We start from the raw sequence: 14,660 nt of genomic DNA, 5'->3' as shown, positions 1-14,660 counted from the left end.
TTAAGATCCGATCACTCCTTCGTAAGTTAAAAATAATTAACCCTCCCCCCAACTCCCTCAAACAGAGCAGATCCGTTCCAGTTATGTCAATACGTATCTAGGACTTCTGCTTATTTTTCCCACTAAGTTTAATCCCGATTCTTTCACTCTAAGCGTTTTCAGGATTTTAGGTCCCCCCCTCCAAATCCCCCCAAAGTCACTGGATCTGGTCGGGATTAAAATATGAGCTCTGAGACACTACATACTTCCAAACATCAAATTTTTTTAAGATCACATCACCCATTCGTAAGCTAAAAATAATTCATTTTTCTATTAATTCATGTCACTTGGTTAATACCAAGTGCCATAAAAAGAGCGAAAATAATGCCGTATATCTATACAATGGACACAATAAGTCTTCCTTGAAAAATCTGATTTAGACGAGCGTTTTATTATCGAATTAAAGTGGACTAAGCTATATTGGAATTTTAAAATGTGTTCAATGAGCCTGATTTGAACAGAATTGTTTTGCATGAAATTGAGTTGAATGAGATCAAGCCATTTTGTGGCACCGTTGAGGCACTTAATATAATCTGTAAATTCTTTCAAGACTGGACTATCGTAGTCACAGATTGAGTTGAGTTAAATAGGGTTGAGTTGCATAGGGCTGAGTTAAACGCAAGTTTAATAACACGGGGTTGAATTAGGTCGGATTTTATTTTAAAAAAAAGGTTGGAATTCATTGAACGCTGAGTAGATTAAGGTTGATTTGAATTTGGTTGAATTGAATGGGGTCAAATTAAGCGATATTCAGTTATAAAGCGTTTTGTTGAACAGGGGTTAAATTAAACAGGAATTGAGTTCCACGGGGTTGAATTGAACACAGGTTAGTTCAAAGGAGGTTTGACTTGAATGGGGTCGAGCTGAACATAGTTGAGTTCAAGAAGATTGAACTGAGCAAAGGATCAGTGGAACGTCGGTTCCACTGAATTTAATCGCACTCAGTTATGTGTTCACCTATCTCATGAGGTCCAAAATCCAGATTTTGTACAGCAACTGTCTCATGCTGCTATACTGCTCAAATAGCATATGCACCAAATTTCCTAGAAAAGGGTAGGGGAAAATGATATTTACTGGGGAGAGAGGAGGGGGACAATTTCTACAGCATGAAAATGGCAAATTGTACGTAACTATGAGATTAATCTTAACTTTTGGAGTTAAAATTTTGGATTTTTCAGATCCTAATGTTTAATTTAGAGTAAAAGTGGGATACAATAGATAGGTAGGGCATTGTGAATATAAATTTGAATTTTACACCCTCATATTACAAAAACTAAACGGAAGGTATCAAGAGGATTCAAAGGCTTCATTAATCTGCCGTAAAAAAACAAGATACCATTTATTCCATACACATGGTGCACAGTTATATATGGTACAGGTACAACTATCTTAAACTATGAAAAATGCGCGTGAAGTATTCTGACGTTGGGGGCCTGAATATATTTAAGTGTCCACACAATGTATGCGATACAGCGAGAGAGAGATAGTGAAAAGCAAATCCTTGATAATTTTTATTTTTTATATTCCAGCTTTTTTCACAAATTGGTTATATTTTGAAGAATACCCCTCCCACTCAAGAAACTTTTGGCAAAATTATTACGATATTCTATGAACAAAATGACCTTAGTGAAGAGGAAATCATTGATAATTTCTATTGCATTAATGTATTGATATTGTTTCGGAATGACTAAGTTATAGTTAAAAACATCACAGGCAACAATGTTTAGCAACTTAGGAAGCAGAACCATCCCTTCGGTCAAATTGTATCTCTCCTACATTATGCATAACATATTCATATGTTTTTATTATGTTTAACGCACTAAAGTGGCAGCATTCTTTTTTTAGAGATGCAATAATAACTTGTGTTGTCAATACTGGTACAAGTCTCTTAACTGGTACAATTACATTTGCAATTCTTGGAAATCTTGCACAGTCTCAGGTCAGTAATTTTGAAAAATATAGAACTTACAATGATTTTGTATTTATTAATTTTAACCCCAGAGAAAAGCCCATTTATTTGCATACGTTAAAAGAACAATGGTTGTGCTGTAATCAAATAAGAAGTATATATATATATATATATATATATATATATATATATATATATATATATATATATATATATATATATATATATATATATATATATATAATTTTGGCTAAAGATGAATCATAGGGGAAGTCGAGTTGACGCGGTGACGGTTTTTTTTAATGGAATATCTTCTGAACCATTAGTTCATCTGTTGTTCTAACTTTTCATTTAATGCGAATATATTAAGACTACCATTGAAATACCTTCAGATTTTTTTATAAAAAAGGGAAAATTTGCTTACTTTTTTTCATTTTTGAAAATTTTCAAAAAAATCCCACGGGTTGGATTGGATGGCTTCAACTTTGTTTTGAACACCAAGCTAATCTGTTGGATTTTATATATTCTTTTTTTAATATGTATAAAGTTATTAGAAGTAAGAAAACAGAACTTCAGGTATACAAAATGGCAACAAAAGTATTGAATTGCCAACCAATTCAGCATAGTCTGAACCAGCTAAGATTGTAGTCACAGACTAATCCTAAGTACATTTTTTCTGTGCCTCCCAAGCCTCGTGGTTAAGGTAATTTCTAAGTCATGTTGTCCACGCTGAGGTCTTCCTTATCTGGCATTTCTGGAAACACGAATTTTGTGTTCTTTTCTCATGAACAAAACCTTAAAATCAGCTTGATTGACATTTTTTATTTGAGCAACATAAAAATCTCCACGCAACTCTTGCTAAGTAGAAACTTCATAACAATAAATCGTTTACCGCACAGGAATCAAAATCGAAGGGCTCGATGTCTTCAACGTCACCGCAAATTTTAGGTGACTCTCCATGCTTCTTTTTGTGGTATTCTTTGCTTTTGCTTTCTGTCTTCCTCTATTTCATATTTTTAAGGTATGTCAGTAATTATTTGGGTGCGTCCCCAATTGCAGGCTTGTCGCCCCAAAACAATAGCCTAACAGTGGAAACAGACGGGAAAGATCACCCTTATTCAAAAAATAACTATAGATTATTTTGGTCTGAGGGCTCTCGGACCATGCCAAGGGGGTTGGGTTCTTAGGTACCATAGTTGCTGGTCTGCCCGTTGGTGCAGAGGGGAAGAAGCCTTGATCTAAGAAAATATCCCTGTTGAATGGGGAAATTCGTCTTCCACGAAATGTAGACACAATTTTCACCCGGCTAAATATTTCTGAAAATCACCTCGTAGTCTGACATTCTCTGTTGGAATTGTGGTTATCCAGATGTAGAAGAAAGTGCACGCCTCGTTTGGTTTCGAATGTTGCCCATTGTGTTTGACAGACTCAAGGAAAATGTTGCCGTTTACTCATCTGCTAGGTAGATCTAGCACTACTGATTACCCACCGCTTAGCATAAGAGCTCAGTCGTTGACTAGTGAGAAAATATACGCCAGAGGAATAGTGGTACGAGACGCACTACAAAAGCAGGCTATTGTTCCAATTTGACCACGTATGGCAGAGGTATTACGTGAAACTTCTTTTAATACCATCAGAGCCAAAACTTGAGGAAGAGGCAGGACGGTAAGGACCCTTATTTCATTAACATTCCATTTCCTGTCAGAAGTGTGCTTTCCTTTGAAATATGGATTGACACTCAGAAGTTTGTCAGAAAGTCTCCACAACAATGCGGTTAAAAATGGAAATCAAGAGCAAACACACACCTGGTTAGAAGAACAGTGAAGGTATGTCAAGAATAAAAATGAAGAGCAAAGGCACAAGTGGTTAGAAGACATGCGATACAGAATATGTGAGTGAGTCAATGAAAATTAACAAAGAGAATTAAAAGAGAATTTTAAATGGACAAAGAGAATTAAAACGCGTCAAAATTGAAAATGACAGCGACGATGGTTGGGTTTGGGATTTTGACAGGAACGAGATCATGCATGCCTACCAGCCCTTGGTTAAAAATACAAAGATTCGGTAATATGTATTTCACGATGACGAAAGACAAGCCGAGGTAAAGCGAACGAAACAAATTAAAAATGATAGCGATGATTATTGTATTTTGGATTTTGACATGGATAAGGTCATCAATGTCTACCATACCTTTGAAAATCAAAAACCTCGACTAGATAAATCGTTGGAAGAAAAGGAAGTTTTTGTTCCACTACCTGAACAATTAAAGTACACAAAGTTTTAGCAATATTTCTTTCATAACGACAAAAGACAAGCCGAGGCAAAAGAAGAAGTTTTCATCCCACTACTTGAACAATTAAAAGAAACGAACGTATTCATCAATGCCTACGATACCTTTGAAAATGTAAACCTAGACCAGATGAATCGTTGGAAAAAAAAACATGTTTTTGTCCTACAACCTGAATAACTAATATAAACAAAAGTTCGGAGATATGTCTTTCGTAATGACAAAAGACAAGCCGAGGCAAAATGAGTAATTTTCTTCCCACGACCTGATCGATTAAAAGAAATAAAGGTTCGACGATACTTCTTTTATAATGACAAAAGGGAAGCAGAGGCAGAAATTACAGATTTAAAAAATTCAAGGGTACTACTTTTAAATTAAGTAGTTTTATATTTTATATTTTATATTACAACTACTTTTAATTTTTCCCACCTTAAAAATTAAGGTGGGAAACGAGAAGACCCATCAAACTACAGACCGATAAGCCTCACTTGTATTACGTGTAAAGTACTCGAGTCTCTCATTGCAGACCACACCCTAGAACACTTAAAACGAGAAAAAATACTTACTGAAAAGCAGTTTGGTTTTCTTAAGGAACGATCTGCAGAGATCCAACTGCTTTGTGCCACAGATGATTGGAAGAAAAACATCGACAAGGGGTTCCAGATTGATCTCATATACTTGGATCTCAAGAAAGCCTTTGACAAAGTTCCCCATAAGCGTCTCGTCAAGAAGCTCAGGAAATACGGTCTCTCCTCATCCGGGTCCTCATTCAGTCTTCTTCAATGGATTACGGACTTCTTAACTGGCAGAAAGCAAGTTGTGTGCGTAGAAGGTTGTCTCAGCAATACCGAAGAAGAAGTTCTTAGCGGAGTAACCCAGGGGTCAATTCTCGGCCCCCTTCTGTTTAATCTCTACATCAACGACCTAGTTGAGGGCATCAAATCTGACATCCTTCTCTACGCGGACGACACAAAGCTCTATCGCGTCATCTCGTCATGTGAAGACATTCACCACCTGCAGGCGGATCTCCAACGAATCGATGACTGGATGAAGAAGTGGATCATGGAATCAATACCCAGAAAAGTCATATCCTCACTCTGGGTCCACAAAACTTTTCGTCCTCATACTTTCTTGGTTCCGCTGAACTCACTCTTAGTAGAGAAGAAAGAGACCTGGGCATCTTAGTGGATTCTGAACTGAACTTCAGTAGCCACTATGAAGCTGTCGTCAAGAAGGCTTCCAAAGTTGCTGGTATGATCAGAAGAAACTTCTGGTGCGAGGACGACAAAATGCTTGCTACGCTCTATAAGTCCCTTGTCCGCCCGATTCTTGAGTATGGACATTGTTCTACAAGACCATACTACAACAAGGACATAAATGCTCTCGAAAATGTTCAGAGGAGGATAAATAAATTCTCTCCCAGGTTACGCTTCCTTCCCTACGAAGAGTGGCTTAGAAAGCTTGAAATCCCAACCCTCGCCTATAGATTCCATCGTGGTGATCTTATTGAAATGCACACGCGCTGCAATGGAGCCTATGATAACGTACCAGCCCAGAGAATCGTGCAGTTCAATAAAAATCATCTCCGAGGACATCAGTACAAAGTGAGTATGGAACGTTTTTACAAGGACATGGGCCGATGGACTTTCGGCAACCGAGTTGTTCAGCATTGGAACAACTTACCAGAAAGAGTAATCTGCTCCACAAACCTAAGGACATTCAAGAAGGAAGTTGATGAATATCATTCAAGTGACATTTTCTCCTTATGCAAATTTAGAAGAAATGCAAATTAAGATTTTTGTTTTGTAGAGGCTTAACGGCCTGCCATCAAATTTGCGACTATATTTATTTATTTATTTATTTATTTTACTTCTAATTCAAGGTCTATTTGGACGTCATGACTTCAATAACAGGCTCAAACTGTCTGTGTTTAGAAGACAAGCGACAGTGAGAATATATATATAGACGCCTCCCATGTGCCGAGGGCCAGGGCCTTGTTCTATATATATATGTATATATATATATATATATATATATATATATATATATATATATATATATATATATATATATATATATATATATATATATATATATATATATATAGTGTAATTATTTCACCTAAAACAAGACACATTTCACAAATTCTTCGTAATTATAAGTAGTATGTTTAATTTACTAGCAATATAATTTCCTGGCAATAAATTTTTCATTGTACACAAAAAAAAATATGACAAAGAGGTAGTGCTAAATATTTAATTATAATTTATTCCACTAACTTCTGTATTTTTTGTCTCTTTTTATGCATCTTTATGTTTCTTTAATGTGAATCTTATATCTTTTACTAGTATCTTCTTTTTTACTATTTTATTCATCTGAACCGCATAAACAAAACATTCATAAACAAAACTGGCGAATGCGTGAATATCATAAGAACAAATAAAAAGTATGATGTTTCCTAGCCCAGAGATCCCTCCACCCTGCCTATGAGCGATAGAAGGTTCAAATAAGATGCTATGAAACTAGATTACTAGACTTACCTAAGAGTTGGCTTCTTGTATTGAATTTGTTCAATAAGTTTGTATATTGAAGCACTCCATTTCTGTCATTGAATGTGTATATTGCAGACTTTCCTATTTGTTATTTTTCCAAGTTCTTCCCCCCCCCCCCAAAAAAAAAAAATTAACGGCTGTCAATGCTACTTAAAATATTTTTGTATCGTACCTTTCAGGAGAAATCCATTTCGTTTTTAATTTCAGAATCAAACAATTGATGACGTAGCAACCGAGGGACCTGGACTATTGTTTATTGTTTATCCATCAGCAGTATTGGAACTGCCCGGATCTCCTGCTTGGTCTGCCATCTTTTTCGGCATGGTGCTTGTAAGTAAAATGCCCAAGCAAGAATTTAGTCGCATATTTAGCTAGAAACAAAGTTAAGCAGAGTTGCAATATTTGATAATGACTAATGGCTGGCACAATCTGATTGTTCTATAACAGTGCCTGAAAAGTAAATTAAGCACATCAGTTACTCTAGTACAAGCTCATTGCATGCCCGCCAGTTGAGACCAGGTAAGCCGAAAGTAATCGTCCTCCAGGACACTTCATTTTAAGATTTATTGTTTCTGGTCCCTTCCACAAAGTTCCTCTAAATATTTTTGTAGCCTTTTATCGCCCCATTAGGGGCCTTTTTTTTGTTGGACCCTGGCTAGACTTTCTGGATTCTGGATTTTTTTTTAACCTACCATCCTCAATCTGTAAAATAGGTACCTTATTCGTTCTATCTTTCTCAAACTAAACAACAGGACAAAAATATTATTTTTAATGCTTCTTATTGGATAAAGAGTAGCACAAAGGAGTACCCAAGACCAATTAATGTATATTCCTTTCATACGGTGTCAGTGAGAATCATTGTTTTCCCAATCGACACAGAAGGCACGACATCATCGTGTAGGGACCAAACATTGCTCATTAAAAACTCATGTTTCTGTGAATTCACTTTAAAATCAAGACCATACTATACAGCTATTTTATATTTTAAATAAATTGCTGTCTATTATTATTGAGGCTTATCAGTGTCAGGATGACAACGTGGAATGTTCGGCTAAAATCACAACCTTCAATAGAAAGATCACCTTGACTATTTATTATACACTCTCTGTTCCCAGTTCAAAACCAAACCATCTAATGAAAGTTTAATTCGGCTTGCCGATAATCTCCTCATGCGTTGGTATATATGGCACGTTGATACCAAAGCTTCTCCGGTTTTTGCAATGCAAAGATGACATTAATATACCACACAATTCTGTAAAATATTTGTTTCTATAATGATCTGCATTCTTCTTTAATGTCTAAATCAACTTGGTTTCTGTTTTGAACTAAATCCCTTCTAACTCAATGACTCTTGATGAGTGGAGACGATGAAGGGAATGCATGTATCAATATTTGACGTAAGTATTGAATAGCCAAACTGAACTTTTATACGAAAGTTTTGCTTTTGCTTTAAAGAAAGCTTAGATTCCGACGGATCTTGTGGTGGGCTCACTGATCGGCCAATTTAACCTTTTACTTTAAAAATAAATAATTTAATTACATAAGAATATGTAAATGTCTGAACTACCACAAAATGTAGAATATTAGTTCGATCCTTGATTTCATGAATGTAATGTCGTCTGGGAGTAGTTTCCGAAGACCAGCATGCTGCACTCGATACACAAGCTAGTGAAAATGACTTTGATAGTGCCCATGATGCAGTCATGTATCTTGTGTCGTGCGCTTTCACTTTTCTACGGTCTCGTTTTGTTACCTTTTATGCCATAATTATGGCCTGCTTCAACCAAGAAGAAATCATTCCAGCCACCTCTAGAACCATTTCTTATGGTGCTGTTTTAGACAAAGGAATGAAAAACCTTTTCTTCCTTTTCTAATTGCCAAACTAGACGTTGGTTGTGCATATAACGATACTTTTCTTACTTGACACGAATATGGATCTATACCTAGTAAGGGTTGAAGACTAGAAGAAGATTATCCTGGTGGTGCCAACGTATGTGGTGCACCTCCATCAGTGCTACTACTGGCCTCTGCTAGGGTGGAGTATCGTGTTCCAGTGGCTTCAGGGGTTCAATGAGTTCTTCCCACACTGATATTGTAACCATAAATAGTGACTAAGACTACACTGCCTTTCCATAACAAACAAACACAACTTAGAAACGATAGGGAAATTTTCTCAGGACAGTGGAATTCAATTCAGTGAATATTTCGGCCCTATGTCCTAGGGCCGTCGTCAGCACAGTACCAAATATATATATATAAATATATATATTAATATATATTTATATATATATATAAATATATATATAATATATAAAATATATTATATATAATATATATATATATATATATATATATATATATACTTTAAAATGCGAAATTTAATACTAAAAATGTTTTTAAATACTCTTTTTAACTATAAAAGTTTAAAAACTTTTTGTGCTGCTGCTTCCATAGCTTTGCTCAGGGTCCGTTTCCATCCAACATGTCTCCACTGCAGAAAAAACAAGGGTTTGGATTGTATGGGCATCAGCATGAGGTTTGATATTTTGAAGAACGTAATTTCACGACATTAGCAGAAAATAATCGTGCCAATCTAATCAAAGAATTTTCTGGCCTAGCCATAGAAAATTCAAATCCACCAGCCCAACTGCATAAAGTATATACTAAAAAGGGATAAGAAGCATGAAAAATTCTTAAAAAATTGTCCTGAACTAAAGGAAAAGTCATATATTTTAATCCTTTGCGAACCAGGATGCGATAGCAGAAATGAATGCTGTTTAAAGAGTAAGATCTTTCATATCGATATGTCGAGAAATCGTGAACTTCTATTATACTTTAAAATAAGGCCCAGGTTCAAAGGAAGAAATATCATGCTGTTTTTGCATTGACTCGTGCCAAAAATTCTGTATCATTTTCGCTGCTTTATAACATTTACATTGCTGTTATGTTATTTATTTATAACCACACATTGCTGCTTTATAACGTTCTATCGTTGATGGCCCGTAATTTTGACCAGTCTTCAGATATATCATGCTATTGGCAGCTCTCTGACTACTATCTCTAAGAGGATTAATCTTCCTTTGACAACACCAACCCACAAATACTTGCCACATTCCATTATACAATTGAATGGTAGATCGTTGGTGGGGCCAAGCAATTCCACGGATTGATTCCTAAGAAAATCCTCTATTTTTGAGTCCACGCTCGATATCTTCAAGACATATGAATATAGATTTCCTAGTCCTGGGTGGTAAAGCTAACTCTGCTGGAGTAGATGTGTTTCATTTCCTAAGGGTATACGTAAGTCTTCTAGTTTATTGGGAAGATTCATGTACAAAGCTTAGTGAAACCATCTTAGATTAATTAGAGTTATTTGGCAGTTCACAGACTTTCAAACCTTCTTTAGAACCTTTGAGAATAGGACAAATGAAGGCAAAGCATATCTGTGTTTATTTAACCAATATTGGACTAGGACTCTCATCTCGAGGCAATTTATAGGAAGAGATTTCTCCTCCAGAGAACCAAGTCTCCGACGAGTCCTGATGTGGGGTTTCTAGATAACCATTCCCCTCCGTAGGCTGAGTTTTTAGTGACAAATAGTTTTGAAGACGATTGTTTGTTTGAAAGGAAGACATTGATTCAACCAATCTTTCTTCAGCCTCGGTAAATACCTCTTTTATCCTTGTTGTAATTGAGATGTGCACATCTTGGTTGTTCCACAACTTGGTCTGTATAATTCACAGCTGAATTATTTGACGTTTTCTTAGATGCAGTATTTTAAAAGGAACGGTTCATGAGGCCACATTGACGAATCTAATCAACTTAATGATTTACCGTATTGAGGTATGCGATTTTCCTGGAACTCCCTTGATTGTATGGATCAAGGTCTGATTTTTTCCAGAGTCAGGAATAGCTTTTTTATCTTCAGATCTATCACAAACGTGAGATATACACTCCTTCACATAGGCTGCAACTTTGGTTTCTCACTCAGCATGAACTAATACATATTAGAGGAGGGTGTTTTCTGAAATCTAGACAATAGCCCTTTTTGATGACATTCAGACGGTTTCCTATGGGAAGAGAACTTAGAGTTAGCACCAAGAACCAATTATTGTGAATTTCGACTGTTGTCTTCCCGGCCTTCTGAAGGTATAACCTTTTCTATTGTTAGTCTTCCCTTCTTCGCAGGGAAATAAAAGGGTGTTTGAGCCACGAAAATGTTGTTGGCTTCGTTGTTGAAGGAGGGTTGTCAAACTGCCTGCCTTGAACCCTGTAACGCCCCAGTTTGTGAGCCAGGTCCTTAAAATTGGTGGAAAAGCAGAATTCAACTTCTAGAGATTATGACCTCAGTTTAATTCTAGTCTCTTCAGTCAAATCAAAAATTGATATCAAGCGTTATTTCTTCTCATTTTTTAGCCTCAAATTTGAACATGTTCTAGAAAAAATATTTGAAAGGTACTACTGACATCTAGTGACAGATTTCAAGAGCTTCGTCAGTTTTGGGTTAATGCAAAAGAGATAATCTTTGCCTTTAATATTTTTATGATAGTACCTAACAAGAGGTCACTGTACGAAAGCAGGCTCAGGGTCACTTTGGTGGTACACACTAAGGCCAAGGATGACCTTTTGTGTATCAATGTGAAATTTATGTCCTTTGTTTGTCCAGTTGGTGACAACAAACTGATATCAAGGTTGAAGCGTGGTGTCTAAGAAGACAAAGGTGCGTCGTGATGCTTGTAAGCTCTCGCTGGGCGCAGGATGTCAGGAAGGTCAAAGAAAGCACCACATTCTAAGAATGAGTTAGTATTTGTTCTTGACTGCAGTTCTTCTAAGCTCTGCTTGACGCAGTTTTTCAGCTTTGGCGATTAAGGTCCTTAACCATAGCCCTAAGCTGTTTTCTTTTGAATGGCTCAATCGGCAAAACCAGCTCTGCCAACAAGCAGGGCTGTTGGACGGTAGTGGTAGATCTGGGGCAAATTGTTAGACCCAGTACCTTATGTATGAGATCAAGGAACTCTGCCAGAGAGGTCTTGTTGTCTGCTCCATGATTGGTGTCTTCCAGCGACTGCCCATCATCGCAGTACAAAGAATTTTCGTCCTCGTTCTCAGAATTGTTAACACCTGTATGTGGTTGGCTTTGTGAGGCCATAGTTGAGGGGTCCTTACCCCGGTTAGTTTTGGAGGTGTGGTTGCGCCCTGAAAGGGATTGTCCATCACTTTTTAAGTGACAATCTGTAACTCCATATTTTTATCTTCTTCTGCAAAGATTGCAACATATATAAAACCAAATCTTAATCATAAAAATACTTAATTTGATCTATAAACAATTAAATTTTATCAATATATTCACTTTTCAATCTATTTTTTCTGTTTATCCGATACTTAAACGGAATAAAAGTTTAAAATTACGTACTGATTCTGGTTTCCGTTTACTTAACCAGAACAACTAACTCCTTCCCACAAAAAGCTTATACACCCTTGGCGTTATGTTTATGAATTACAGTCTGTATACCCCAGGCGTTAAGACCCTAGCGATGACATTTTGTACGGTCTAGGTCTTACGACCATATTAATGGACCTCCCCCTAGGATTCAAACTCACCGGAGAACGAACCTAAGAGGTAAACAGAAACTAATGTCTAGGAAATTCCAATTATATGTTTGAGATTTATTCTAAATACTGAGCTAAGTTCCAAGAGACACTAAGCTGTGGGGGGCAGAACCCATTAGCTTTCTGTTCCTTGCGAGTTACCTGCCACGTTAGCAACTGGTTATTGTAAGTTAATTTTCACCACTGCACAGTTAACAGTAATTTTAAGTTTCTGGGAAAGATTCCCCTGGTGTCCTTAAAACAAGGGACAAATCCGAAGACTAATCGATTTTCAGATTGAGTTATCTTTCAATAATGCTGTAGATTTGATTGACTCTGCCTTGACTAAGAAAAAGGGATAAGAGAAATTTATAAAACCCGTAACCATATCAAAGTAAAATCTAAGAATCATCTTATGCTATTTAAAGGGTAAAAACACCTTTCTGCTGCGATCAGAAAAGAGCTTAGTTTACTAAAGTAAATCCGAAGGAGATTTTAACTTATTTGGGAGATTTATTGCTCCAATAATTAAAGGTGTAAGGCCTCAAAGGTGAAGATACGACTCTAACTAAGGTTATGGCCTAAACCCAAAAGGGAATCCAAAAGGCTTTAACTGACAAATCAGCTCAAAGCACAATCTTAGGATATCTCAGTTTGACTTAGTAACAAAAAAGTTCTATAATATTATTTTAACTAAATGTTTAAGGAAAAGACAGGGGGTGGCTACAAACAGTTAAAGAAATGTTACTTACCAAAAAGTTTTTCTCCTTCCTAAGTTGATCTTAAAGCAAGAGAACCCCTATTTCTCGCAGATCTGTCCATTATGATATATTCATTTTCGGTACTTAACTTTGAATCGTTTATTGACTTTTTTGTTTCGTCCTTTTTCTAGATTTTAGCCAATACCTAGCCTTTAATGAAATTAGCAGTTTCTTTATATCTCAAAGTCTGCTCTCAAAACACGTAATGCACGATCGTTTGTCCTATTTTGTCTATTTTATTTAGTACTATCCGACTGGGCTAAATTGGGTCCTGTTATTCATTGGGGTTTCAAATATTATTAAATATTTGAAATAGAGAAATGTCACTTGAATTTATGACTTGGTAGTTTACTACGGCTTTAGCTATGTGAAATAGTAGACTTATGCCGGGTTTATTGGATCAAAGAGGATTTCAACCTCTACTGAAGTTGAATAACTGAAAATAAGCCGATTTATTAAGCATTATAATAAGGCACTCTTGCATATACTTCATAGATTAGTTTGCATTATATTAAAAAGGTTTAAATTTTTCTTATTGCATCTTACTTTACGTAATTGGTAAGTATCCGTAGCTCTAATCCAATCACCAATGTGATATTACATAACGTATATGTGAGGTGCCTCCAGAAAGCCATCCAGAGGATTTGAAGTGTCTTTCAGATTTAATTTTCACAAGAGAGTCTATGTTTTTCCTTTGTTAGGCTTGAAAACAAGCGACTGTCTCTTATAATCTAGATTGCAAACAGTCATTATGCTACATTTAAATAACACAGCGGCTTTTTATCTGGTTTGAAAGCATAAAAAAGATTGCACAAGAGTTTGTAATTGATATTTTAAATCACAGATGAAACAAAAAAAACGCGTATTAACAATCTATTCATAGTATATATCCTAAGATTTTTGAATATGTAAGTAATCAACAATGATTCCAAATAGTATTTGACATCACATAAGACTCAAAGAGCGCTTATTGAAGATCTATTCATAAATTATATTTCAAGCTTTATAAATTAATAGAATAAAATTAAGTAATCAGCAACGATAGGGCGCTTAATTTGAAAATACCAAATAGTACTCTGTTATGTGTTGACCCGTAAGATTACTTCTTTAAATAGATATCTATTTCAGATCATTGGTATTGACAGTCAGTTTTGTAACGTCGAAGCTTTTATCACTGGAATGGTTGATTTCTTCCCAGTTTATTTGCGACCACGCAGACGGTGGTTCACTCTTATATCTTGTATCGTTTTTATGCTGCTGGGAATTCCGATGGTTACGCAAGTAAGATTACTATAATTCATATTAATAGGACTAAAGTGTATAATGCCCACATCACCCAATTCAAATAAATGCAAGCTAACTGTACATATTTCAGCCCATTGAAACTGACTACTAAAAATGAAGCTTACACAGCCAAATCCCATGCAATTCAACCCTCAACAAGACTGCAGCTGATTCAATGGGAGGAAGCTTGCTCAAGAATTTGCAAATCATTCCATTTTTTACAGAGGGAAGTTTTTACT

The 14,660-nt window shown here is 36.0% G+C and overlaps 2 protein-coding genes across 2 annotated transcripts in view; both read left to right on the top strand.

Moving 5' to 3' along the window:
• The window catches only part of LOC136026070 (uncharacterized), an 83,522-nt gene that overhangs the window by 29,557 nt on the left and 39,305 nt on the right, over positions 1–14,660 (top strand). The window lies entirely within an intron of this gene.
• Positions 1–14,660, top strand: part of LOC136026064 (sodium- and chloride-dependent GABA transporter 1-like) — an 88,672-nt gene that overhangs the window by 52,827 nt on the left and 21,185 nt on the right. Inside the window, exons 7-9 of the mRNA XM_065702256.1 lie at positions 1,885–1,978; positions 6,995–7,117; positions 14,266–14,418. Of these exons, the coding sequence (XP_065558328.1) occupies positions 1,885–1,978; positions 6,995–7,117; positions 14,266–14,418 (370 nt within the window). The remainder of the gene's footprint in view (positions 1–1,884; positions 1,979–6,994; positions 7,118–14,265; positions 14,419–14,660) is intronic.

The sequence above is a fragment of the Artemia franciscana genome, chromosome 4 (genome assembly GCF_032884065.1).
Source record: "Artemia franciscana chromosome 4, ASM3288406v1, whole genome shotgun sequence".
Classification (NCBI taxonomy): domain Eukaryota; kingdom Metazoa; phylum Arthropoda; class Branchiopoda; order Anostraca; family Artemiidae; genus Artemia; species Artemia franciscana.
This window is presented reverse-complemented; position numbering and strand designations above follow the sequence as displayed.